This window comes from Salminus brasiliensis, chromosome 18 (assembly GCF_030463535.1).
Source record: "Salminus brasiliensis chromosome 18, fSalBra1.hap2, whole genome shotgun sequence".
NCBI classification, from domain to species: Eukaryota; Metazoa; Chordata; class Actinopteri; order Characiformes; family Bryconidae; genus Salminus; species Salminus brasiliensis.
In genome coordinates, this window is record NC_132895.1 from 3,006,933 (window position 1) to 3,034,907 (window position 27,975).

Sequence of the window (27,975 nt, forward strand, 5' to 3'; positions counted from 1 at the left end):
TAAGAAGTCTGAAACACGAGATTTTAACCTGCTTGAAATCCGACTGCTACGCTAAATGGTGTCAGATCAGCAGAGGCAGTGGCTAGTGCGCTGCCACTATGGGCCGGGGGTGGCGAGTTTGAATCGCAAGCCAGGCCTCTTTGCCATCAGGAGCAAGAGTCCGGGACAACACAACTGGCTGTGCTTCCTCCCCTCATCACTCTTAAGCGATGTCGGTCGGCACAGGCATATGTAAGCTGGTGTGATGGAGCTGGGGACCTGGCACCTTCTGCCGAGATTGTCGGCTGCCCAGCAATGCTGCACTGGCGGCAGCTGGAAAGGAAGTGGCGACTGGCTTCACGTGCGTTAAGTCCTTACCCTACTAGTGTCGAGAGCATTGCTAGTGCTGGGGGGAGGGGGCCCTGAAAGGGTGGGTTAATTGGCAGAACCAAACCTGACTACCATCTACCACCACCACTGTGTGTGTTTGTGTGTGTGTTGTTTACACTCACTCTCCCAGTCATTGCGGACATCTGTATCCCAGAAGTAGTGGCAGACCTCGTGGCCCGTAACCCCTTTCACTGCATGTGTAGCTTTCAGAGGATCCAACACAATACCGTTCTCCTCAACCTCTCTCCTGTACACCTGCACAAACACACACACACACACACTTTAAGAGCGATCACAAGGAGTACACACACACTCCGTTATCTATAATTTTTACCCTTGTGTACACTTCCACATTCTCTGGTCAATCGGGTTGGTGGATGGTGGAGTGGGTGGATGCCAGCCTTTTAGGGATGCTCCCATGTCTGTGTTACCTTCTGGCTTTCTCCTCTTATTAAAGCTGTTACAGTGAGATCTCTAGCCACAGATCTCTGATCCCCTGTACTCTATAAATCCACATAATTCCAACTCTTTACCTTTTTACCGAGTCACTGACAGCCCACCTGTCCAGTCTGACACTGATGGGAGATTGTAGAGGTCTCCACTAATACGTTTACATGGAGCCCAACTATTAGTCAAGTCAAGTCAAATTTATTTGTATAGCGCTTTTTACAACTGTTGTCGTCACAAAGCAGCTTTACATAATTATTACAGAGACAGAGAAGAAAGAAGAAATAACATGAAGCGTCAAAGACCCCCGTGAGCAAGCCAACGGCGACAGTGGCAAGGAAAAACTCCCTCAGAGCTGGAGGAAGAAACCTTGGGAGGAACCCATTAATCTTCTAATAGCTGATATTACTTACATTTTTATTACCACACTATGAATCATTCTTATTACGTTTATCATCATCATTACTACTGCTAAGAATATCCATAATTACTTCTGTATATCAGAGTACAACAACTGACAGAGATTTTTCTTCATTTCCCCGCCACTGTCTCCTTTGGGGTCACGTTTCATTTGTTTTGTTGCTGTTTCTGGATTTCTAAAAAGATGCTTTGTGACATCAGGTTGTAAAAAAATAATAATAATAAAAAAAGGGCTACATGAATAAATGTGACTTAACCCCATTTCCTCCATCCTCACCTTCATCTCGCCCTCCTCCACCACCAGCTGCCAGTTTGCATCTCCACCTACATCCTGGAGGGAGTATGTCATGTGACTCTTCACCATCTCCTCCACCTGAACAAAATAAGAGAGGAAGAGAGAAAGAAAAAGGATGTGTTGGGGTTAGAGGCCATTTCCACCCAGACTTTTTAAATAAGTTTAAAAATAACCCAATGAATTCTGAGGGCATTTATCAAAAGGATTTATTCCACCAAGAGTGTTAGAACCTGAGCAGCAATGTATTAGATGATGAAAACACAAGCTTCATGCTTACAGGCCGTGAATGCATATGCAGCTTTGGGGGCCAGTACTGGCTCAGCGGTTAGAGCTACTCATGACAGGGTTGTGGGTTCGATACCCAGGCCCGTCAAGGTGCCACTGTTGGGCCCAAAAGCACCTAAGTATCTTCACCCTCCCTGCACCCTGGGTGCCGCAGCGATGGCTACCCACAGCTCTGGGCACATTGTGCTCATCGTCACTGAGTGTATTTGCTTACTAGTGTGTGTGTGTGTGTGTGTGTGTGTGTGTGTGTGTGTGTGTGTGTGTGTGTGTGTGTGTGTGTTCAATGTACGGATGGGTTAGAGGCGGAGGCCAAATCCATCTGTATCCAACACTAATGGGGATATGTTTAACTGAGCAAATAATTGAACCCCTCATCACTTACTCCATATGTGCAGCAAATATGCACAGACTGCAGCTACATCCAGCAATTCTGATATGGTGTCAGTGGTGAGAGAGTGTCTACCTGTAATTATCTCTATATAATCTTAAAATAATCCCAAATAAACATATATTCAGTGGTCAGTGAGAGTGTCTACCTGTAATTAACTCTATATAACATTAGAATAAACCATATTAAACAAAGTCAGTGGTCAGTGAGAGTGTCTACCTGTAATTAACTCTATATAACATTAGAATAAACCCAAATAAGCATAAAGTCAGTGGTCAGTGAGAGTGTCTACCTGTAATTAACTCTATATAACTTTAAAAAAAATCCCAAATAAACAAAGTCAGTGAGAGTGTTCACCTGTAACTAACTCTATATAACATTAGAATAATCCCAAATAAACATAAATTCAGTGGTCAGTGAGAGTGTCTACCTGTAATTAACTCTATATAACATTAGAATAAACTGAAACACAAAGTCAGTGGTCAGTGAGAGCGTCTACCTGTAATTAACTCTATATAACATTAGAATAAACCCAAATAAACAAAATCAGTGGTCAGTGAGTGTCTAAATGTGATTATCTCTATTAACCTTAAAATAATCCCAAATAAACATAAAGTCAGTGGTCAGTGAGAGCGTCTACCTGTAATTAACTTTATATAACATTAGAATAAACCCAAATAAACATAAAGTGGAACTGGAAATACTGCCCTTCCTCCAGGAAAGTGCTGGAAATAGTTACTCTACACACACATCAAATCGCAGCCTATCGTTTACCTGTTTTTACTCTAATGTTAAAGTTTCTGGAACAAATGAACAGGCAGCTTAAAGCCTAATCCTATATATTTAGGCTTTTGCTGACTGTGACATGCCATGACATAACTGTAAGCCAAACTGCCAAACAGATGCAGTGTGCATGGTTACACAGCCAGTGAGCTAGGGGGTGCTGTTACCTCAGCACTGAACCTGTGCTCATGGTGAAGAAGGGGGCTGAGGGCTACAGCACAGGACAGAGGGGAGGAGGGTGGAGTGGGAGACTGGAGCAAAGGAAGAGGGCGGAGAGAAAGTGGAAGAAATTCATGATAAGCAGCTGTGAAAAGAACTGGGAGACACAGTAGTTCTTCAACCAACGTAATTGTCTTGTAATAGCTTGTCAAGGTGAGTGGACTTGACAGACTATTACCAGACGAGAGGACAAGAGGTACAAATGGAGGACACCTCGTCTTCATCTGAAATATTCAGAAGGTTGTTTGATCTTTACTTTTACTTCTTAATTAAACCAGACATAAAAAAAATACACTTCATGGACAAAAGTATTGGGACACCACCTCAGTCATTGTTTCTTCTGAAATCAAGGGTATTAAAAATAGCTGATCCTGCTTTTGCTGGAGTAACTGTCTCTACTGTCCAGATAAGAAGACTTTCCACTAAGTTTTGGAGAAGGAGCATTGCTGTGAGGATTTGATTGGGGTATATATATATATATATATATATATATATAAATAAAGGGAGTGTCCACAAACATTTGGAGATATAGTGTAGTATACTGTCTACACTGTATGTCCAAAGGTATCTAAATAGTGAATTCAGCTGTACTAAGGTGCTCCTATTGCTGACAGCTTGTATAATCTCTATAGAAATGCACTGACCATTAGAACGGCACACTCCGGTCAATGTGCCCAGAGCCAGGCATGGGCCAGAGAGGGCAAACTCCCTTTTAATACCCTTGATTTCAGAAGAAAGGCAGGATGCTGCTTTGTTTAGTTTTACAAAGAAAAAGAAAGCAGATTAAAGTAGAAGAGTGTCAGTCACCTTCTCAGCGAATCGGTGGGTCCCCATAGTGGAGTATGCGTCCCCGGAAGGCATGGGGCTGAGCCTCTGTATCCGAGACTTCTCAGTCTGAGTCTACACACACACACACAAACACACACAACCAGAATCAAACAAATGCAAATAACTTTTGGACTAATCCTATTATTCTTCCCCCCGTCTCTCAGCAGTGAGAGAGTTCTACTGTAGAAGCTCTAGATTTCAAGCTGAACATAAATCCAGTAAAAAGGAGAAACAAGAGCTTCTCATTCTGAAGAAAGAAAGTAGTGAGATCTTGTTGGTGAGCTAGTCTGAAGAACAGAGCTCGGTTCCTCCAGGGTTCTCCTGGACGCCCCCCAGTCCAGCCAGCACAGCGTGGAGGATGTGTTCAACTCCATCAGCAGCAGCAGCACCAGATCACCTGATTTACCATCATTAAGCCCTGATTTACCACCAAACCAGGTGTTGATCTGAGGAGAACTCTAAATAATACTAGACTCCATGAGAGAGGAGAACTTTGGAGATGTTCTAATGATGAACACAGTGATGGAGAACCACCTCCACCTCTTTCTGTAGGAGTGTTATTATTAGTGATTATTCTAATATCAGTGATTTACTGAGCTGATACACAGCTTTTTTCTAATGGTCACAGGTGCCTCAAACCCTTGCACAGTGCTGTACATCATACAGGTATATGTACCAATGTCCTCAGATGATTATGTACATAAAGACACACCCCAAAAACATTTTCATATACCTACTTATGTGCCCATTTTAAAGTACACCCAATAAATACATTCATGCCATCATCTGCACACTAATATGAGTACTAATATAGATTTGACACCTCTCCATAACATCAGTAATATGAATTAGTCCCGACACCTCAACCTGCTCTGCATTATTCAGTTCTAAACTCTCCACAAACACCTGAACCTACATATGAACACAGGCCTCAAGTCCCCTGACAAACAAAACTGAAAGTCACACACACACACACACACACACACACACACACACACACACACACACACACACACACACACACACACACACACACCTGTTCCTCTATTTTATCCTGTCGGTCCAGTGCGGCCTCCACGGCATCGAAGAACTCATCCTCATTTATTAGACTGTTCGGGCCCTCCTGAGACGGGAGAGGAAAAGAGGGAGAGAGATGAGAGTGTGTAAGATCAAAAGACGAGTTAAATGAGGTTAAATAAAAGACAGCAGCAATGGATCAGATACGGGTCTGCAGTCTATTCTGCTATATCTGCAAAGAGGAGGCATTTAAATGCAGTAACATTTTAATCCTGCAGTGTTTCTTTATAATACATTACATACATATAATGCATTTAATTACACACACACACACACACACACACACAAATATATATATATATATATATATATATATATATATATATATATATATATATATATATATATATATATATATATATATAAACTTTAGCTGGTGAGGGAGAATAGACATTTAAGAGACTCTGATATGTTAATTAAGACCCTTAAACAATGACAGAACTATTGACTCACAGATTAATGAATAATACAGTCCTTGACATCCTGGAATTCATCCTGATGCAGGTGTTTTTATGCACTTATGTCCAAAAAAAATAAAGGTTCTACAAACGGGTTCTTTGTGGCATACATGCAGTTTTTTTGTTGTTGTTGTTGTTTTTTATTTTTTTATTTATAGTATCTTTATTGTAATGAGTGTGGGTTGGGAAGCCTGTCTGGTTCAAACTGAATTACTATTAAAGTCTGGCTAAATAATTCCACCACCTAAGAATCCTGTTCAGGGCTGTTATTAATGCTTATCTTAGTAACTGAGCTGAGCAATAATTGAGGTTTTTAAACAATAAATTAGAGATATAGATACATACATATATATATATTCTTTTCTTTTCCTATTTTCACCCTAATTTGGACTATTAATTACACCCCCATCACAAGTGAGGGCGGATTAGGGCACAAGTAGTATAAGTAGTACATTTTTTTCCTGCTCTCTCTGGGCCTCGGCTGCCCATGGGTAGCAGCATGCCCGGGATTGGAAATGATTGGAGTTTAAATTTTTTATAAATGCTTAATTGTAAAACAGAATCTATGAAGAATACAACTCTGAACTGTACTGGCCTGAAATATTTATCCGATTTCCAGATGCACTGAATTACTTCCTTAAGAATCCAACCCCTTTAATGAGGGCTGAGATTAAAACCACTACTAAACTTTGGGGTATGTGGTAACATCAGCACCTTTGCCACTTTTAACTGAACTGTGAATAAACACTAGCGCTGGTTCCTGTTCAAGTGGAACAGATGTGCAGGTTGCTCATTATAATTTAGCCAATATCAAAATATTGCACTGAGCCACCTTCATTCCTTCAGGATAATTCCCTTATTTACAGAAGGCACTGTGGCTGTACAGTACAGGACAGTACAGGACTGATAACCGTGCTCCCTCTAAGCTTGACTGCTGTGAACTGAGCGGCGGACACATGACGATTGTTCAGTAACGTTAGAAACCCCACCTCATAGTCTGGACCTCCGAAATGAGATTTCTTCTTCAGCTCAGACAGCGCCGTCTTATAGGCCTCCTCCACTCTCCTCCTCTTCTCCGTCTCCTACAGAGAGAGAGAGAGAGAGAGAGAGAGAGAGAGGGGGAGAGAGAGAGAGAGAGAGAGAGAGAGAGAGAACAAGAGGAGAGGGAGGAGGAGGAGATGGACGGAATGAATGAGGGATAGAGGCAGAAAGAGATGGAATGAGGAGGTGGGAGGGTGAGAGAGGAAGAATAAAGCAAGAATGGAGGAGAGAGAGAGAGCGAGGGCGAGAGAGAGAGACAGAGAAAGAGAGAATGATTACATTCTTGCAGTGCTGCATTTTCTCATCTCGTAAACCTACCATTGTGAGCTAGACCACTCCCTCAGGTCTACCATCTCAGTCTGATCTGAGCTCAGAGCTCTTCTCTTCTGTAGTTTTGGGTGATTGTGTGATTACACCACACAGAGACGAGCAACATGTCAGTATTGTGCTGATACAGCGATTATTATTATTCTTGAGTATGAGAATATTGTGTATATGAGTGTATTGAGTATATTGTGGATATCTTCAATTTGCCAGTTAACTGGATGCAGTGCAGTAAAATTGTAATCCTGCAGTGTTTCTTTATAAAACAGACCAAAATATATATTTTTTACATTAAAAAAATAATTAAATAAATAAATAATAATAAATAAATAAATAAAATAAATATATATATTTATTTCTTCGATTAATTTTTTAAACTATATATATATATATATATATATATATATATATATATACAAATAAAAGTTATTTTTTATTATTATTATTTTTATTTACACAAACACTTGCAATTTGATTGCATTTTGCAATGTCCGTGAGGTCAGGATGTTTGATGACCCCCACCTCATCCCCAACTTCCCAAATTATCCCATGCAAAGTGTATTGGATGGAGCACCATTCATCATTCCAGACAACAGTTCCACACAGGCTTTAAACCACCTCTAGACCACATTTGGGGTATATATATATATATTTATTTCTGATGTGGTGGTTAATAAATATTTTGTGTCTCTTTATTTGCATCCATTTCCATATTTGCCATTTTTGACTGCTTAATTATTTGTGCCTGTGAAGGCAGGCAAAAGAATATATTACAGAATATATTACACAAAAACTAGTTTGTTATTTTATTACTAGACAAAATTATATTTATTTTATCTCTTTCTACATCTCAGTATCTCTATCTTTCTACATCACAGTCACTTAATATACAGCACTGATTTCCATTCTACCACAACACTGACAAAATATAATTTCTCTGCTCTAAATGTTGCATTAAATAAACAAAAGACTGACTTTTACACTGTATTTAACTCTGCCTGCCTCTGCGCGAACCATGAACCCAAAGTAAAGAATGCATTCAGTCCAAACGCATCTCTTTATTCTATAGCACAGAATCTTCATTCTTCCTCAAAACAAAAGCTCTCATTTTGCTGCGTGCAGCGCTCCAGCTCGAAGGCAGCACGAGTCTGCAGGAATCTGTCACAACACCACCTACATACCACCTAAGAATCCTGCTCGGGGCTGGGGCTAGCATCTGAGCTGCTAAATCTGCTGATTATTTTGATTATTGATTGAGGTTTTTTTTTACATTCACAAATTGGCTTATTTAAACAATAAACCATGCACTGCCTTTTAGACATTACACATGTGTCACTGTAAAAAATAAACTACAAACTGATTTCCTGATGCCCTGAATTATTTCCTTATAAGGTTGTTTGTAAGCAACCGAGCTATTCGAAACAATAGCTACATAATAGCCCAAACCGGACTGAACAGCTATTTGCACTCTGCCTATTTGCACTATGACTATTCGCACACCTGTTCAGATGTTCTCTCCTTTTCTGTAAATATTCAGGTCATCTGTGACTTTCTATATATATTTTTCAACCAAATCTGTTTCACATCTCTCAGCTTCTTCAGCTCTTTATTACCTTTAGTACTTTTTACTTTTTTTAATTTATCCCCGACCCTATTTATTGTTTAGTGTAATTTTCCTTTAGTTTAATACTGTAAATAATCTGTGTTCTGTGTTTTTTTTGTTACTTGTCATACATGTTGCTCTCACCAAGACAAATTCCTTGTATGTGTAACATACTTGGTGAAATAAAGAGATTCTGATTCTGATTGATACATGATGTGTGATTGTTGTGTGACTGCAGAATGTACTCACCCTGTTCACACAGATTCATTGAAACATGATAAAGGTGTTACAATTTGCCATATTCACAGTATAATCATATAGTCATAAATAAACTGGCATAACTGTGGGGCGGACAGTATGATATTTTAATTAATTTAACTTGGAACAAAAAGTAAGGAAATTTGTGTTTAGTAGATTATTTCTTTTTGTGTAACAACGCTTCTTGGCAATAAATCAAACCGTTGGAAAGCCTGTTAATGACCCTTTTAAATTGTGCCACATTTTTAAGGAACATGCGTTTGTGGGATGAGCAGTAGAGCCAAGTATGTGGGTTGCGCCCATGAAAAAATGTCCAAATCTTTAGTTGCTGGCTGGCTGTATGTTTTATCAAAATGCAGTCCATTAGTCTGTTTATTTGGGTGTTGGAATTGAGTAATGCGAGTAACATTGTAAGTCGCTCTGGATAAGAGCGTCAGCTAAATGCTGGAAATGTAAATAAACCTCATTAATGAAGTCTGATCGACATCCCTACTGAAGTGAGGAGTCTGACATGACATTTTTCTCTGAGCTGCTCAGCTGGCTCGGTGTTCGTGTTCTCCTTCATGTTTCAAGACTGGACAGGGTGGAGTATAGTGACCACCCAAGAGGTAACACACATGAACACACAGTAGGGGAAGTACTAATAATGTTTTTTAAATTAATTAACAGACTAAAAACGATGAATTTCCGTTTAGCAACCACCACCAACCACCACCTTGTTTGATATGTGAGATTGTGTACGAGTAAAGAACCTCTAAATAGGTAGCAAACGTGGTTCTTTACAGAACCATAAGTGAAGCACCTCTATTTTTAAGAGGGTACAGCAAACTGCGGTTGGACCTGTGGTGAAGCACTGCCCGTCTAACATTACACTCGACACCAGACTGTGGTCAGGCAGCTGTGTTGCGGTACCTTATCCAGTCTCCTCTGCCAGCTGTCCTCTCTCTTCACCATCAGGTCGATGCAGTGAGAAAGCGTGGCCAGGATCCCTGCTGTAGTGGCCTTAAAGGTGATGGCCTCTCCTTTAAAGTCTATCCCATTGATACCCTTAGTGCTCAGAGACTGGAACACTACAGAGACAAAAGGAGATAATCGCCATTATCAACCTTCATCATCATCATAGTCATCATCACTACTACTACATCTAGTTCTACAACACGTTTTGGTTGGTTTCACACTGAAATGGTAAAAGTTTTTAGCTTTGACACGTTTTCAGACAGAAATTTAAGTCCCATATTAAACTAAAGTGTCTCCAATGGCAACACATGCAATAATAAGGTCCCGAACGGCAATATATTTGCTGCCACAGCTTATGTAAATTTATGTGTAAGAACTTAGAAGAAAGTTTAGAGCTGCAAATTAATATTTTGACATTTTGATGCTACTGCAGAATCATTAGACCCTGCAATCACAGTCCCTACATTATAATAATAATAATAATAATAATAACAATAATAGTAATAAATCACTGTAAAAACTACAAACGGATTCGTATTAAAGTAAAATGAATTTTGGTGTAATCCGATTTCCTGATACCCTGAATTATTTCCTTATATATTTTTATATATTTCCATATATATATATACACACACACACACACACACAATTTCCTTATAAATAAACCTCATTAATGAAGTCTGATCGACACCCCTACTGAAGTGAGGTGAGATTCTGTAGTACAGTCTCAAAAATGCTGTGCTACAAAGACGTCCACACAATCACAGTCCCTGCATTATAATAATAATAACAATAATAATAATAATAATAATAATAATAATAAAAATCACTGTAAAAAATATGGTGTAATCTGATTTCCTGATGCCCTGAATTATTTCCTTATGAATAAATCTCATTACTTCATGTCTGATCGACACCCCTACTGAAGTGAGGTAAGAGTCTGAAGTAGTACGGCCTCAAAAATAATATTAAAATAATAAATTAAAAATCTCATCCCTTCCCAGTCTGTAAGCTCCCACCACGTTACTGAGCAGATTAAAGTTTAGAGTTTAACTGTCAGACTGTGGTTGGACAGTCCTCAGGTGGTGTTGACGAACTCACGCTTCTCTCTGCTGCCGTTGTGATTGTTGTGCAGGAATTCCCCATCAGAGCGAGTGGTCGGGAAGTCATCCTCGTCGTCTTCCACAACTGGAGCGAGCGTGCAAGGAGAGAAACAGACACACGCGATCAGGGTGAACTCTGAGACCCCAGTGGTAGGCACTGCCTAGAGCGGCCAGTGCAACGGCCTGAACAGTGAAACTGTAGAGGCCCCACTGTACCACACAGCATTACAATAGACCAGCTTCATCTACACAGAGGGAGAGGGAGCGGGGGGGCAGGAAACAACAACAACAACAAAAATGAATAGAGAGAAAGAGAGAGAGAGAGAGAGAGAGAGAGAGAGAGAGAGAGAGAGAGAGAGAGAGAGAGAGAGAGAGAGAAAAGGATTGAAAGAGAAAACGAGGAGAGAGAGAGAAGTAGAGAGGGGGAGGAAGAGACAGGCAGGTGAGAAAGGGAGAAGTGAGGGAGAGGAAGAACGACAGAGAGGCGAGATTAAGAGGGGAAGAGGAGAAATGGACATGGTGAGGGAGGAATGAAGAGGGGGAGGACTGTGAGCGAACAAAAGAAGCAGCTGATTGTTTGTGTGGATCAACAGGCGCTGTTGTGCTGCTGCAGCATCCTGCCAAATGAGAGAGAGCGCGAGAGCGAGCGAGCGAGAGTGAGCATTAGCACTAGAAAGCGTGAAAGAGCTAGAAAGAGCAAAAAAAACCTAGAGTGTGTGAGAAAGCGAGCTGGATAGAAGTAGAGTGTGCATGAAAAAGATTGTGAGAGAGCAAGAAAGTGTGAAAGAGCAAGAGCGAGAGAGCATGTGCAAAAGAGTGTGAAAGACTAGATCAGACAAGAGGGCCAGAGCGTGCGAGAGCTAAGGTGAATGAGATCAAGACTGAATGAGAGACAGATTGTGCAAGAAAGCGCGAGAGCTAGAAAGTGAGAGAGCTAGAAAGTGTGATCTAGACAGAGCGAGAGACAGATTGTGCAAGAGAGCGCGAGAGATCTAGACAGAGAGCTAGATAGAACGAGAGACAGATTTTGCGAGTGAGCGCGAGAGATCTAGACAGAGAGCTAGATAGAACGAGAGACAGATTGTGTGAGTGAGTGCGAGAGCTAGAAAGTGTGAGAGCTAGATAGAACGAGAGACAGATTGTGCAAGGGAGCGCGAGAGATCTAGACAGAGAGCTAGATAGAACGAGAGACAGCGTGCGTGCGTGTTGGACTCACTTTTGTCCCTCTGCAGCTCGTCCTTGCATCCAGCATCAGCACAGGCATCGAAGTATTTCTGCAGCGTGTCCACCTGCCTGCACAGGATGTCTCTGAACGTCTCCATCTCAGCCAGCTTCTCCCGCAGACTGTGGCCCTTCTGCAAAACACAGGATCAGAAATCCACCAGGACTCAAAACACACAGAAACGTAACGTTACAGGACTGCGTAAACTGCTGAGGACATAATTCCTGTCCAAAAGTATTTAGACAGTCCCTCTAGTTAGTGAATCCATACGAGGCGGCTGCAGGCGTTCAGATGAGCAGATTATATCATCTCCATAGAAAAGCAATGACCAATAGAAAAGGCCACATAACCCTAAAAAGCAAGGGTGGGCAGCGGGGGGTCCAGAGTCCAGCACAGTTTGGTTATTTCAGATCTATGAAACCAGGCAATTAACAGGTCAGGTGAGCAACACTGTGCAGGAATCTGGCCCTGCCGGACTGGACCTGCACATCCTTGCCCCAAGATCAGCATGCCCAATGATGAGCGTGGCCTAGAGGGGTCTAAAGCCCCCCAGAGTTGGGTTATGGAGCTGCCTTTTTATTTTATAATGGAGCTCCCTTTTCCAATATCTCCGGGATGAGGCAGAACTGATCACCCAACATCAGTACCTGACCTCACTAACGCTCTTGTGGTAGAATTCAATCAAATGCTCACAAGTTTCAAGTTTTCAATCTTAAGCCCAACGTTGATTTATCACTGGCCTAGCAATTCAGTCTAAAACCAGGCTTAATACATATCTGGGAAACCCAAGTACATACAGAAAATTAATTAATTCATTCATTCATTCATTAGTTAGTTAATTAATTAATAATAAAAATAAAATAATAAAAAGGTGTCATGACTGAAGAGCCATTGAAGAACCATATTTGGTTCCATAACGAACCATTTCTTTTAAAGACGTGAGTGTAAGGAACCTATAAATTGGTAAAGAACCTTAATTCAACTTCTTAAAATCTTGTCCAAAAGTTTGTGGACACCTGCTCCTCCAGAGCCCCTTGTGAAGATAATATTAATAAATAATAAAAATCTTGTTTTCATTTTGCTGCAGTAACAGCCTCTACTCTTCTGTGAAAACCTTCCACTAAATTGTGGGAACATTGCTGTGAGGATTTGATGGCATTCAGCCATGAGAGCATTAGTGTGATCAGGTACTGATAATTAGAGAGCACTGATCCGATATTAGGAACGGGTATCGGTCTCGATATTAAGAAAATTAGCTAGACCGGGTATTGGATAATTAGGCCGATCCATGGAACCGATCCTTTCACTGTAATTGGTCGGTGTGAGACGGCACTAAATGTTTGATTGCTGTTTGTTTGTTTGACCAGGTTACTTATTTATTCTCAGGTTCAGCTGCTAGATTTTATTTTGAATTACGCTAAATATTAAAAATAAGATTAATTACTGTTTGTGTGTTTGACAAAGTGAAGCTACTTATTGTCAGTTTCAGCTAATACATTTTATTTATTTATTTTTTATTTTAGAGACAAAGAAATAGCAAATTATTACATTTATACATGTGTGTTAATTTTAGTAATATTTAAGTCAATCCTGATGCCTTAAGTCTCTCCCACATGTTGAGATATACGGTTTATTAAATAAACAATAGTATCGGACTGGTATCGACCGATATGCAAAGTTTATGTATCGTATCGGTATCAGAGCCGAAATAGCCGGATCGGTGCATCCCTACTGATAATGGGTCATAAGTTTTAGATCACAAATGCCACTCACACTAATCCCAGAGGTATTGGCTGGAGCTCCAGCATTCTAGAGAAGGAGCTCCACTCCTCCAGAGCCCAGTGCCCCTCTATCTTCTGGATGGCACTGGGCATGGTGGCTTCAGCGTAGAGGCTGTTCCTGAAGAACGAGGGTCAAACTCACTACTAATAGCCCTGCTTTAATGATAATAGGTGCAAACATGTGTATGGAGAAGATGTGAGAAGTGCGAGGGTAAGCCATAAGTCATGAGCAGAACTTCTAGGGTGAATTTAAGCACTGACTGTGTGCAAAGTGGTCATCGTTCTCACCTTAAAGGAGGAGGTGGAGGTAGCGGAGTAGCCGCTGGTAGCAGAAGTGAGAGACAGCATGGAGCCATGTCTCCGCAAACTGGACTCAGAACCATAACCGGACTCAGCCTAGAGAGAGAGAGAGAGAGAGAGAGAGCTTTAATAAACTGCAAGGAACAATTTGTTGCTTCACTGTGGGTACTTGGCACAGGAAGCGTCTAACTACAGACCTTTTTTATGTCTATGCTTCAGACACAGCAGAAACAACCATTTAACCACCTTAAAACACACTATGTGGGCAAAAGTATTGGGACACCTGTTTATTTCAGGGTTTCTTTTGAAATCAAGGGTGTTACAATGTTACATGGCTTCCCTCCAACCTCATCCTTCACCCTTTTTAAACTGGGAAATGGTCAAATACAGCATTCTGAAAAAAAAGTATTTGGACACCCGTTCATTCATTGTTTCTTCGGAGTTGATCCTGCTTTTGTTGGAGTAACTGTCTCTACTGTCCAGAGAAGAAGGTGGCTTACTACTAGATTTTGACACATCCCAACACATCCCAAAAGTATTGGATGGAGCTCCACCACCATCACTCCAGATAACACAGCTCTTCCACTGTTCCACAGCTCCTCAGTGCTGGGGGGCTTTATACCCCTCTACTAGCCCACGCCTGGCATTATTAGGTCAATTTTAGGAGTCCTATTCTATTGGCAGTACTTCTCTACAGGGGCCAGACTGTGTCTGTGTGGCTGTCTGTGTGGCAATGGGTGCCACTTAAAGTAACTGAATATATACACTGGAAGGGGTGTCCACAAATATTTGTACTTCCATACTGAAGACATTTAGACCACTGTAGATAAAATAAATATTTTGAAAATAAAAGTGGATCAGGTTTAAGGATGACATTAGCAGATTTTCAAGCATATGTTGAGACCTTGTTTTAACTGAGAATTGTAAATAACCTGTCGTGAGGAAGTCAAGAGAAGGAGCTGTGGAAGACTGATACACAACTAAGAAAGCTGACGAACATAACATTTTAATAACATTAACATGCTGATGGACTCATGTCCTCGAGTGCTTATAAATTCTGTAACTTGACAAAAACAAAAGTAAACAGATGACTAAAGTATTTTCTATAAATTCATTAATGGATTAATAGAATAATGTACATCTACTGAACTTTGAATGTGTGAGAAGCTGTGAATCTGCAATGTGCGAGTATTCCTGTACATAAAACAAGCTAATACACAACATAGATCTAAATATAATAGGGGGAAAATGTCAGTGATCTCTTCTTTTCTGGAATATAAATATAAATTACACTGTTGCACAATACAGCATTTTTCTCAAAAGTTACCAGATGATCCATCAATGATCCAACATGCCATGATCCTAATAATGCACTTATCCGTGTATCCAAGATTAAAGTAAAATGAATGATATGGGGGTGGGGGGTCAGCGGTCTCTGCTAGATATCCCCTGGAAACTCCTAATTCCTTACATGACACTGCATGTCCACGTTGAATATATTGTTCAGCCCCAATTACAAAGTGATTCCAAACTTTTGAACAGTGGTGTATTGTCATATTGCCCAACCCTACATAACACCAGGAGCTTTGTAACAATCCTCACACACATCACATCCTGCGATCCCATGGCACGCCTCATGAGTAACAGCTGTAAATAGTCTGGGGCGGTTTACAGCAACACGTACACACACACACACACACACACACACACACACACACACACACACACACACACACACACACACACACACACACACACACACACACACACACACACACACACGCGTAATACGGACTCATCCCTTTGAGAATTCGTGGAAGAGAGCAACAAGACGAGACAAGCCCGGGCTGCTGTTTCTACCTCCTTCACAAACACCTCGCCACAAATGACAGACTGACGCAATTAATTTCTCAACACCTGCCTGACCGTCAGCCCACAAGCTCATAAACCTGAGGACCACACAAAGCCTGGTGCAGCAGAACGGGCTTGCATAAAACTGGGTGTGTTTGCAGAAAACCTAGAGCAGATTTCTCACTGCAGGTTACACCACTAACAGTTTCCCACCCCGTAACAGCACCCAGGCCGCGGTCAGAGGAGGAGAACACAGCTCTGGATAAATAAATAAATATATAATTTTCTTAAATCTGCATCTCTACCTGTATGGCAGTCGTTTAATTCCAGGCGTTTCATCAAGCAGAGCTGAGTTATCTGAATCTGCAAACTATGAACGGCATAAAGTCCCAACAGCAATGTGAAAGACTAGTGGAGAGCCGGCCGAGACATGAGAGCTGTGATTGGCCGTCGAGGTTATTATTATTTCACCATAGTGATTCTGAATGCTCTCAAAGTTCAGATATTAGTACTGTGTTTAAATCTGAATAATAACTTCTTTACATCATAATTATTATAATTATTTATTTACATTATTTGAGCAGCTTTTTTGAGCAGTTGTCATATAAATAAATAAATAAATAAATAAATGCTCTAAATATGATGTTCATGGGTTATGAAATACAAGCAAATGTTAATTTCTCTTAAACACACTGCCGCTAAATACTAAAACCAGAGAAACTGATCATGTAGGGTGGAGCTGTAACACAACCCATAGTTCAACAATCACAACTGACCGCTCTCGCCTGGGTCCATGATGACCCTTTATGGTGCTCTATAGAATTAATTTGTTCGGGGCTCCAAGTGGCTCAGCAGTCCAACGTGCTGCCACCGTGGTCCAGAGGCTGTGAGCTCGAATCCCGAGCCATGCCGCTTTGCCATCAGTAGCCGGAGTCAGAGAGAGCACAATTAGTCGTGGGTAGATGGCGCTCTCTCCCCTTAATCACTCTTGAAGCGATGTTGGCCGGCATGGGCATGGTGGAGAGCGTGTCGGCTGCTCGGCGATGCTGCACCGGCAGTAGTTTGAGGATGGGCAATGGCTGACCTCCCATGCATCTGAGGAGACGTGTGTTAAGTCCTTAACCTTCTAGCGTCGGGAGCATTGCTAGTGCTAGGGGAAGCTACGGAGCTGTGGAGCAGCGTTCAATACTTTCGGGTAGTTGGGCATGATGAGGTGGATTGGTGATCACAGTCCACTATCCTGACCTCACCAACACTGTTGTCGCTGAATGCCATCAAATCCTCACAGCAGTGCTCCTCCTCCAAAATCTAGTAGAAAGTCTGGACAGTAGAGACAGTTACTCCAACAGAAGCAGGAGAGACTCCAACTTTTCAATAGCCTTGATTTCAGAAGAAACTCCAAACGAGTATGTGTCCCAATACTTTTGTCTATTCATGCTCCACCTTAAAACACTTACAGACTGAAGATTAGACTTCTTTATTATCTTCTGAATGTGTGCGTCACATTTATGTAAACTAACTGGACGGGAGGTGGATCAGGCTAAATACCTGAAGTCCAGGCTAATCCCTGAATCAATAAAAAAATTGACCCCACCCTCACTCAAACGCCCATTTTCAGACTCGCATTTCTTTATGGGCTGTTTAAGCCTAGTCCTAGACTAAATTGAACTTACAATGGAGAATCACCATTCAGAAGGCTCTGTCGTTCTCAACTAGGCTTAATCCCTGCCTGGAAAACCAGCCCTGACACTGTTAAGATGATCCATGGAAGCCTTGTTTTATTGAAATTAATAATTAATTATGATCTTTTAGAGCAATAGTCCTGCAACAAGCCTTTTTTTATTTAAATGATTAATTAACGATGACTTTTTTGACATAGCAGCTTGATGCTGGACTATTGCACTAACAAGCCTGCCCCTCCTGGACATGCAGTGTTGGACAGAAGCTTTAGCTGACCGTCATGTAATCCCTGAGGCTGTAGACTGAATAAGCCATCATGCTGGACGTGGACATCACCAATCTCAGATCTGCAGACCATGCAAATAAAGTGGTTTTGTCTGCAGGATTTTGAGGATTTTTTGTAATAACGAGGAACAGTAAGTACACAGCGCCTTTTAATAAAGACTGTAAAATTAATTTCTGCTGAAATTTGAAATCTGCTGAATTAAGTGTCCAGTCTTCATGACTGCAGCAGATTTCACATAACTGATCTCATGTTAGAAAGAAGCAAAATAAATAAAGTAAAACTGCCCTCCTTCAGTGCAGACACGCAGTACAGACTTGTGACACTGCTGTTGGACCATTAGGGGGCGACGGTGAGCTTCCTCGCTGCACTGCACAGGAAAATCTGAGGTAACTACAGTTCAAAGACAGGGGACAACCTGACTGGTAAACACAGACCAGTGTTACAATCATTCCAGCCAATCAACAAGCCCCTTCCTGACACTGAAACATCAATAAAGCCACCATCATCCAATCAGAGGCCAAGAATAGCCTGTGTGAGTGTTATGAGATCGATCGCCTCGCTGGCTGGGGAACAGAGAGCAATTTACAGTCTGATAAAACCCAATACGCCGCAGACACACAGACGAGCAAACCCAACACACACACACACACACACACACACACACACACACACACACACACACACACACACACACACACACACACACAAAAAAAAAATACAGTACCGATCACACAAACACTTGTTTTCATACAGTGTGAGGACGTAGGATTAAGCACCAGGACAACATATCGTCACGGTCACCCTAAAACCTTGTATCTCCATTTTTGCAGATTTCTTTTTGAAATGATTTGAATCTGTTCTTTATATTGCGTCAGAATGTCATGATGAATGGACCAATAAAAATGCCCTATTATTTTGTACACACACACACATACACACATATATATACATATATATCTCGCAGCAGTCCAATGAAAACCAGGTATCTCCATTTTTGTCTGTTTCTAGGTTTTCTCCGTTTCTACAGGTTTGAACCCTGTAGATGCTTCTGCTCTCTAAATGAATATGGATGAATGGACCAATAGAAATGCTCTAAATTACCTAGACTGAAGATGCTTAGACTTCTTTATTATCTTCTGAATGTGTGCGTCACATTTATGTAAACTAACTGGACGGGAGGTGGATCAGGCTAAATACCTGAAGTCCAGGCTAATCCCTGAATCAATAAAAAAATTGACCCCACCCTCACTCAAAACCCCCATTTTCAGACTCGCATTTCTTTATGGGCTGTTTAAGCCTAGTCCTAGACTAAACTGAACTTACAATGGAGAATCACCATTCAGAAGGCTCTGTCGTCCTCAACTAGGCTTAATCCCTGCCTGGAAAACCAGCCCTGACACTGTTAAGATGATCCATGCTCTCTAAATGAATATGGATGAATGGACCAATAGAAATGCTCTAAATTACCCCCCCCCCCCCCAAAAAAATAATTATAATAAATAAAAATAATAATAATAACAATAATATTATATATATATATCACACATATACACTCACACACACAATATATATACATTCACTGTCTCATTGGTTTGAGCATGAGTATGAGCTCCGCCCATGTTTTTGATTGGCATTTGGTGACTGGTGTTGAAATTTCAATTTTGTTTCAAAACTATGATCAGAGACTTTTGAGACTCTTGTGAATCTCACAAAGTCAGATTTTGTGCAAATCAGGCAAAACATAGACTAAAATATAAGCATGTTTGCCGAAAATGCCAATTCTCAAAATCGTAGTGGGCGGAGCTACACAGTCCAAACAGCAGCTTAGTTTAGTATGAGCTAAATAATCTACAGGAAAGCAAAAGTCTCTCTATGACATCCTGTGCAGGAGATCTGGACCTCAACACGCTTCGACATCGTGAAACCACCACGTCAATCCGGCTCGCCCCGTGGGCCTGGGTAGCAGGACGGACTACTACCTACAGGTCTAGTTTCATGTCCCTAAAACTCGGGCACAATACGTCCCATGTATGAGAGCTTCTCCAAAACATCAGGCAGGTGTTGTGGAGAGTTCCAAGGACCAACGACGGGCAGCCTTGGAACAACCTCGGATCATGGGCTCATGGAGGCCTCACCTCACGCCTTAGAAGCTAACGTCCTAATGTTCTAGATACTACAGGACACCTTCAGAGGTCCTGCAGAGTGCATGCCTTGATGGGTCAGAGCTGTTTTGGCAGCATGACGGGGATCTAGTCAATATAAGGCAGGTGATACATTTCCTGTGTGAAAAAATGTACACCCCCCCCCCCCCCCCCCCCCCTCTTTCTTTTCCAGCCTCAGACAGATCAGGCCAGCCCTGATTTTCTCTGATCTTAATGTCGGGACATTTCTGAATACATCTAAAAACAAACACACACACACACACACACACACACACACACACACACACACACACACACACACACACACACACACACACACCCCATCCATCTGGACAGCGGGGTGGAGAGGGTCAGTGCTGTATTACTGAGCGGTTTCGCTGACACTGTGGAACTGCAGTGAACGGTCTGAAGGCCAGGCGCTTTATAGGAGCGATGCCTCACAAGTATAAAAGGTGAAATCTTCCATTTACTTCAGAGCGAGTGCAGAAGGTCTGTAAATCTCCTCTCGCTCGATCACACACACACACATACACCCTCCAAGAAATTTGGCTTGGCGGCACATACTGCACCAGATTAAACTGATACATGCTTTTTTTAACGTGTTCGTACATTTTTCTGAAGAAAAACATCCAGACTTTGCAGGAAAACCAGAGGAAAAAACAGGTTGCTGAACTTCGGAAACTGCAGAAGTGGGCCAGCAGCTTCAGGTGAGATGTTCACATCAACATCAACCATCATTTTAAGTCTGGCAAAACCGTACCGGTCTGCTTATTTCTAGATCAGCTGATCTCCAGCGTTCCTCAGAATGGTGGAATAAGGAAAATCCCCACTGAGAATGGTCAGACTGGTCATTTCGGAGCTGCCACTCTGTCCAGTTGTGAAGAGCAGAAAAGCCTCTCAGAATGAACACCACCATCACCATCACCTCCAACCTTGATGAGGAGGATACCGAGCTACAATGGCAGAAGACCACGTCAGGTTCAGAAGGCCACTTCTGTCAGCCAAGAACAGAAAGCTGAGGCTGCAGTGGCTCAGAACAGGCTCACCAGCACTGGACACACAGCTGAAGACTGGAGAAGAGAAGCGTAGCCTGGTCTGATGGGTCTGGATTTCTGATGAGGAACAGAGGTGCTGGGGTCAGAATGATTAATCCATGGACCCGACCTGTCCTGTGTGACCTGTCCAGGCTGGTGGAGGTGGTGGCGTAATGCTGTGGGAATTATTTCTTGCCACAGCCGGCGCACTGCTGCTGACCATGAGAACCCATCTCTTCATGACCACAGTTGACCACCTTCTACCAGCTACTTCCGGCATGATTCCGCTCCATGCCGCATAGCAGAGGTGCATGGACTTCTAGTCACATGACCGTCCCTCCTGCAGTGCTCAGTGGCCTGACCAAGCACAAACTTAAACAACACTATTTATTTAGGTGTGAGGGAGGAAATATTTGGACAAAAGTATTGGGACACTTGGGAAGACGACTTTCTACTAAATTTTGGAGGAGCATTGCTGTGAGAATTTGATTGTATTTAGAGCATCAATAAGGTCATGACATTGGATGATGATTGCCACCCCACCTCATCCCAAAAGTACTGGATGGAGCTCCACCACCCATCATTCCAGAGAACACAGCTCTCCCACTGCTCCACAGCTCAATGCGAGGGAGACTGTCCTTGAGAGACTTCCAAAATCTCTCTCATGAAGGTGAGTGTGTGTGTGTGTGTGTCTCTCTCTCTCTCTCTCTTTCTCAGTGTGTGTGTGTGTGTGTGTGTAACTCAGCCTCTACAGCCCAGAGAGAGTGACAAACAGGGGTCACCCTTCGGATTGGACAGTTGGACAGAAGGCTGGAATAAACAATAGGGGTGTGTGTGTGTGTGTGTGTGTGTGTGTGTGTGTGTGTGTGTGTGTGTGTGTGTGTGTGTGTGTGTGTGTGTGTAGTGTAGGGTTTCCCCTGCTGTCGAAAACCAGAAATGAGCCCCACATGTCTGTAGTAGGGTGTGTCCCCAGTAACACACTAAACCATCCCGCTCGCTCGCTTGCTCACAAACACACACCTACCTTATTTCCTTCTCTATACCCGTCTATTGTGTATGTGAAGTGGTTCATAGCGTGTGTGTTCATGAGTAACTCCTCTCTCCTTTAACCCCCACAGTCCTCTACTTCTTCACTCCCTCCCTCTAACTATGAAATCTCGCTCTCCCTCCCTCAATCCCCCACTCCTCACATTCTTACGGGTGTGTGCATCCATGTGACTGTACAGCTGCCTCGCTGTGTGTGTGTGTTCTGTGTACATTTTACAAGCGTATTCATAACCAGTGTCTGTACCACTGATTGGCTGCCTAACTGAGTGTGTGTGTGTGTGTGTGTGTGTGTGTATATATATGTGTGTGGGATAAACAGTAGAGGGACTATGATTGATCTTTGTTGGCCCTCCTGAATATTAGGGGTGTAAGGGGGGAAAAAAAGTATATATATATATATATATATATATATATATATATATATATATATATATATATATATATATATATATATATATGTGTGTGTATATATATATATATATATATATATATATATATATATATATATATATATATATATATATATACATACACATACATACATACATACACACACACACACACACACATATAAATAAATATAATTACATGTTTCACAACACTTCAATTCAGTATGTTATTAACAGTAATTACTATTGATTAACTGTATAATGTAAATGTTCTGTTCTAATCTCACCATCAACTTCTTTTACTTTTTTTATGCAGATGATTGATAGTATGACAATCAGTTGACAGTTTTCCTAAAATTTGATTAAAATAAATAAACAAATTAAAAGAAAATCACCACAATATAATAAATCATAACCCCTATATAATGATGCGTATCGCATCGCCAGGTCCTTACCAATACACAGTCCTATTTAACACCCATATAGAGCATTCAGTTCACTTTCAGCTGTTTAGCTTCTGTAAGGACCTGCCTGGATGTGCAATAGCGAGTCTGATATTTTGGCTGATGTCCAGAGATACATCCACGCTTATATACACGGCATTATATACATAGCATTATAGAGTGTAGCGTTGAGTCTTGCCCAAGGACTCTTATTGGTGTAGTGCAGCATAGTCGCCCAGATCGGGAAACGAACCCCAGTTTCCCACATGGTGCGATCGCTCACAGACAGGTAGAGGTATTACCTGCTGTGCCATACCAACCACTATCATTCACTATTAGTTTATATATATATATATATTATATATATATATATATATAGGTAAATATAAAGGTATTTGAGTAAAAGAGAGAGACAGTAGGAATACAAGCTAGTCCCACTTAGCTAAGCCTACCGAATGTGATTGGAGCTGGATAATGTTGGAAAATCTTTCAATATTCCAACATTTTATTAAGTAATTTAAATAAGTGGCGCTAGGATCATGTTGTATTTTGTCGGAATTTGCAGAAATGAGTTTAATATTGCTAAACAACGTAAATAAACGGCAAAATGTATTTTAAATATTTGATTTTAATAAGCGATGATGTTGACAGTGAAGTGCTTTCTTTTATTTGCTATAGTATGGCTATTTGGTATGGTATCTGACCACTGCTAGTCCAACAGTGGTATTGTAACCAGGCCTGCCATGATAATTACGTTGGGCACAATATAAAGAGATGACCTCAATCATTTTTGCTGACCTCGATACGGTCCATTGCGAGGAGCCCCCATCGATGTGAATGAGCCAGTATGTCGGACGTCTTATTTGATATGGGTCAGAACATCTCCAAAACATCAGGCAGATCTTTTAGGGGGCTAAGAACTTCAGTGTTTGCTGCTCTGCAGCTGCTGTGCACTGAGAAACTGGACAAACCACCGTATTTGTCCAGTGGCCATTCCCAACCATAACGAAAATCAGCCCAAGTTATCATATTATAAATATTTTTCACTGTACTGTGATCTCTGAATTCCTTAAATACACACATTTCCTCCCTCTCTGAACCTTCTCGATGCCCATCGGCTACATGCGCTCCGTGACAACACTCCGGTCAGGGTTGCTCTGTCTGAAGGCAGATGGCTCGGACAGGACCCCAGACGAGTCTCTAATTAAGCCAGGCTCTCAGCTCTGCTTCCTGGGCCTCTCCTGTGCATCCAGCTGGGAGCAGCCTTTCCCTGTACACTCAAAAACTACTTAAAGGCCTTAATTAAATCAACGATAAAAAAATCATAATAGAAATATCATGGACATATTTGTATTATTATGAAACAGTAGGTCAAATCAGCCCTGACCTGTCGAGGCATGGACCCACACAAGATCTCTGAAGGTGTTCTGCTGTGGTGTCTGGCACCAGGATATTAGCAGCAGATCCTAAGTAGCGAGGCGGGACCTCCATGAGAGCCAGTGAGTAACCGGTTGGCCTTCCTTGGAGCACTTTTGGCGGGTACTGACCACTGCTTACCAGAAAACACCCTGCCTGATTTTCTCTGGTGATGTTCTGACCATCTAGTAGCCATAGTCTGGCTACAGGCAAAGGGTCTCAGATCCTTACACTTGCTTGTGTGTCCATGACAGTAGCTGTAGTCTATGTACTGGAGGACGAAGTGAACTTGAGTGATTATGATTATAGATTATATATAGATTGTCTGTAAAAGAAAATACTAAATATATTGTTTTTAATCTCATATATAATTATAAAGATAATACATCAGAACTACATGCAGAACTAGGGCTGTATTGGGCCTGACCAGTACACCGAGTTGGTTCTCATGGTTTCATTAGTATCAGCCATAGCTTTGGTGGTAATGCACAGCATCACTGTGCTTTAAACTCACTGCAATCCCAGAATTAAAATTTTTAGAATATTTACTTTTTATTACTACAATTTAGTTGTTTAGATTAAAATAGTATAAATTAAAATGTATAATTTGATCACATTACATTGTAATTTGTATTGGTATGGCTTTTTATAACTGCCGTCGTCACAAAGCAGCTTTACAGAATCAGAAGTGAGTAAAAAGACAAGAAATCAAAGACATAAGAAGACCCCCAGTGAGCAGCCAAAGACCACAGTGGCCAGGAGGAACTCCCTCAGAGCTGGAGGAAGAAACCTTGGGAGGAACCTAGAATCAGAAGGCGGACCCGACCCGTCCTCCTCTGATCAGAACTATTAATAAATGATTGATAAAAGTCTCTGAACCACCAAATAAGACTGTTGTACTGCTCAGGTGTGCAACATAATCTTATAATATAATAATCATAATATAGTGCAACCCAATATGATCACAGTAGTGATGGTCAGAGGAATGGTGGCACAATTCGCAGTGGCAGTTAGTCTGTTGCTCTACGGCGTGGGGACAATGACCTCATATCAGTACTTCAAAAACAAAGACTTTCGGAAATGACATAATTGCTCAAGATCCTGTGGGAAACGGCCAGGAACCAGCCGAAACCCATCACTGACCCGTTTCCAAATCACTTGGAACATCTCAGCAGTTCATTAAAACGGGATTTGAACACAAACCACATGACTGAGAAAGACCAGCAGACTGACCGATAACTGAAGAGGGATAAAGCTAATCAGCAGCTGTTTTAATCTAATGATCCGTTTGATATATATATATATTAAATAATATTAAAAACATGTACACTAATCAGCCATAATATTAAAACCACTGACAGGTAAAGTGAATATCACTGATTATCTGGTTCCAGCATCCAAAAAACAAACATCAGGCAGGTCTTGAGGGGTGTTGCCGGTATGCAGTGGTCAGCACCTACCGAAAGCTGGTGAACCTGCGACAGGGTCAGGGGCACACGAGACTCACTGATGCTCAGGTAACCATCCAGCTAACACCTTACAGGACCTAAAGGATCTGATACCACAGCAGGACACCTTCAGAGGTCTTGTGGAGTCCATGTCTCAGATGGTGAGAACTGCTGTGGACCTACCCAATATTAGGTAGGTGGTACTAATGTTATGGCTGATTGGTGTATGTGTAGTGATGTTAAACTGTGAAACTCACCCTGTGTTGCTCGATGGAGTCGATCCACTGGTTACGGTGCTCAGGGTCCATAGCCCTCAGGTACCACACGCTGTCATTAACACTGATGTCCAGCCTACACTCGTCAAACTCATGGGGCTGTGGAGAGAGATAGAGATTGGTTGATTGATTGATTGATTGATTGATTGTTAGGGGTTTAAAGTAGTTCAAGGTGCATCCGTTTAGGAGAGTGATCTGTTCAGATGAAGATCAGATATGTGTCATGTTGAAAAGTTTGTTTATTGTGAACCTAATAAATAAACAAATAAATAAATAAATTAATTTATTAATTAGAGAAGTATGGTGGTGGCGGCATTGTGTTGTGGGGATGCTTTTCTTTCAGAGGTGGAGGGTGGCTGGGCATACTGTTAAAACTTAAGAACGAAGGTGTAACAGTCTGAAAAAAAAGTAATGTCAGTAAAAGACAAAAGTATTTGGACACATGCTCATTCACTGTTTCTTCTGAAATCAGCTTTATACCCCTCTACTAGCCCACGCCTGGCATTAGGCAGCATGGTGCCGATAGGCTCATCATATTCCTAATCTATTGGCAGTATTTCTCTGCAGGGTCTAGACAAGCTGTGTGTGGGTGTGCATTTGCACATGTGTGTCAGCAATGGGTGCAATTTAAAAGTAGCTGTATAACTAGAAGGGGTGTCCACAAACATTTGGACATATATATACAAACACAAAGCCAGTGTAGAAATGTAAACTAGTTCTGTGTGTGTACGTGTGTGTATGTGTGTGTGTGTACGTGTGTGTGTGTGTGTGTGTGTGTGTGTGTGTGTGTGTGTGTGTGTGTGTGTACATAAACAAGCAATATTAATGCCAGATGGTGGCATTGTCAGACACTAGACTGATGAGATCCAGATGAGAATTGTAAATGTTCTCTCTCACAGTGTGTGTGTGTGTGTGTGTGTGTGTGTGTGTGTGTGTGTACCTTCAGTACTTTAACATCCACAACCTTTTCTATCCATCATACATCTGCTCGGTCTCTGTCTGTATAAATCAGTGTGTTTCTCAGCGTGTGCTAAAGCCAATCAGAACACACCCTGCCTGAGTGTGAGCCCACCCTGGCAGCCCACCCCTGTTCATGTACCAACAGCTCACAGTGGCCGCAACATCACACCACCACACTCTGATACCAACAGATAAGGAGACCCCACGGCCCACCCTCGCCCCTCTGACTACGTGCTGCTGTGTGTGCGGCTGAACGACTACACGAACTATCCAATACTAACACACACTCACTTACAGGAGGACGCCTGGGTGTTTCAGAGAGGGGGACAGCGGTGGTAAATCAGACACACACACACACACACACACACACACACACACACACACACACGAAGAGCCATGGCTAAAGGGCAGACGAGGACACAACGGGGGACACTGCAGAAACCCACAGGAGATGAGGCTGGATTTAATACCCTGAAAAAAGAGGAAAAAAAAAAAAAAAAAAAGAAAGAGAAAGTATGTGGTGTGTGTGTGTGTGTGTGTGTGTGTTTGTAAGCAATCTCCTCACTGTCCTTAATATCTGCACAAAAACAAGAAATTACATTTGCAATGTTCTCTCTCTGCGCCACTCTGCATTTATTTATTTATTTATTTATTAGAAATTCGTCATTATAAAGTCATTTAAAGTACAGCACTGACGAGAACAAGAGAAAGACAGACAGATTTCAGACAGACAGTCATTCAGACAGAGATAGAGAGAGAGACAGACAGATCGATCAATAGACAGACAGATAGGGAGATATAGATATACGCAGGTATATATAAGACA

General features: G+C 41.7%; 1 protein-coding gene across 2 annotated transcripts in view; it reads right to left on the reverse strand.

The window, feature by feature from the left end:
- The window catches only part of cert1b (ceramide transporter 1b), a 64,335-nt gene that overhangs the window by 7,481 nt on the left and 28,879 nt on the right, over positions 1-27,975 (reverse strand). The window contains exons 3-13 of one of the 2 annotated variants that reach the window (XM_072661560.1): positions 26,172-26,288; positions 14,147-14,254; positions 12,072-12,210; positions 10,854-10,940; positions 9,708-9,865; positions 6,559-6,651; positions 5,071-5,157; positions 4,014-4,106; positions 3,155-3,238; positions 1,514-1,609; positions 492-624 (exon numbers count right to left, since the gene is read on the reverse strand). In XM_072661560.1, the coding sequence (XP_072517661.1) occupies positions 492-624; positions 1,514-1,609; positions 3,155-3,238; positions 4,014-4,106; positions 5,071-5,157; positions 6,559-6,651; positions 9,708-9,865; positions 10,854-10,940; positions 12,072-12,210; positions 14,147-14,254; positions 26,172-26,288 (1,195 nt within the window). The remainder of the gene's footprint in view (positions 1-491; positions 625-1,513; positions 1,610-3,154; positions 3,239-4,013; positions 4,107-5,070; positions 5,158-6,558; positions 6,652-9,707; positions 9,866-10,853; positions 10,941-12,071; positions 12,211-14,146; positions 14,255-26,171; positions 26,289-27,975) is intronic. The other variant, XM_072661561.1, reaches the window with a different exon arrangement.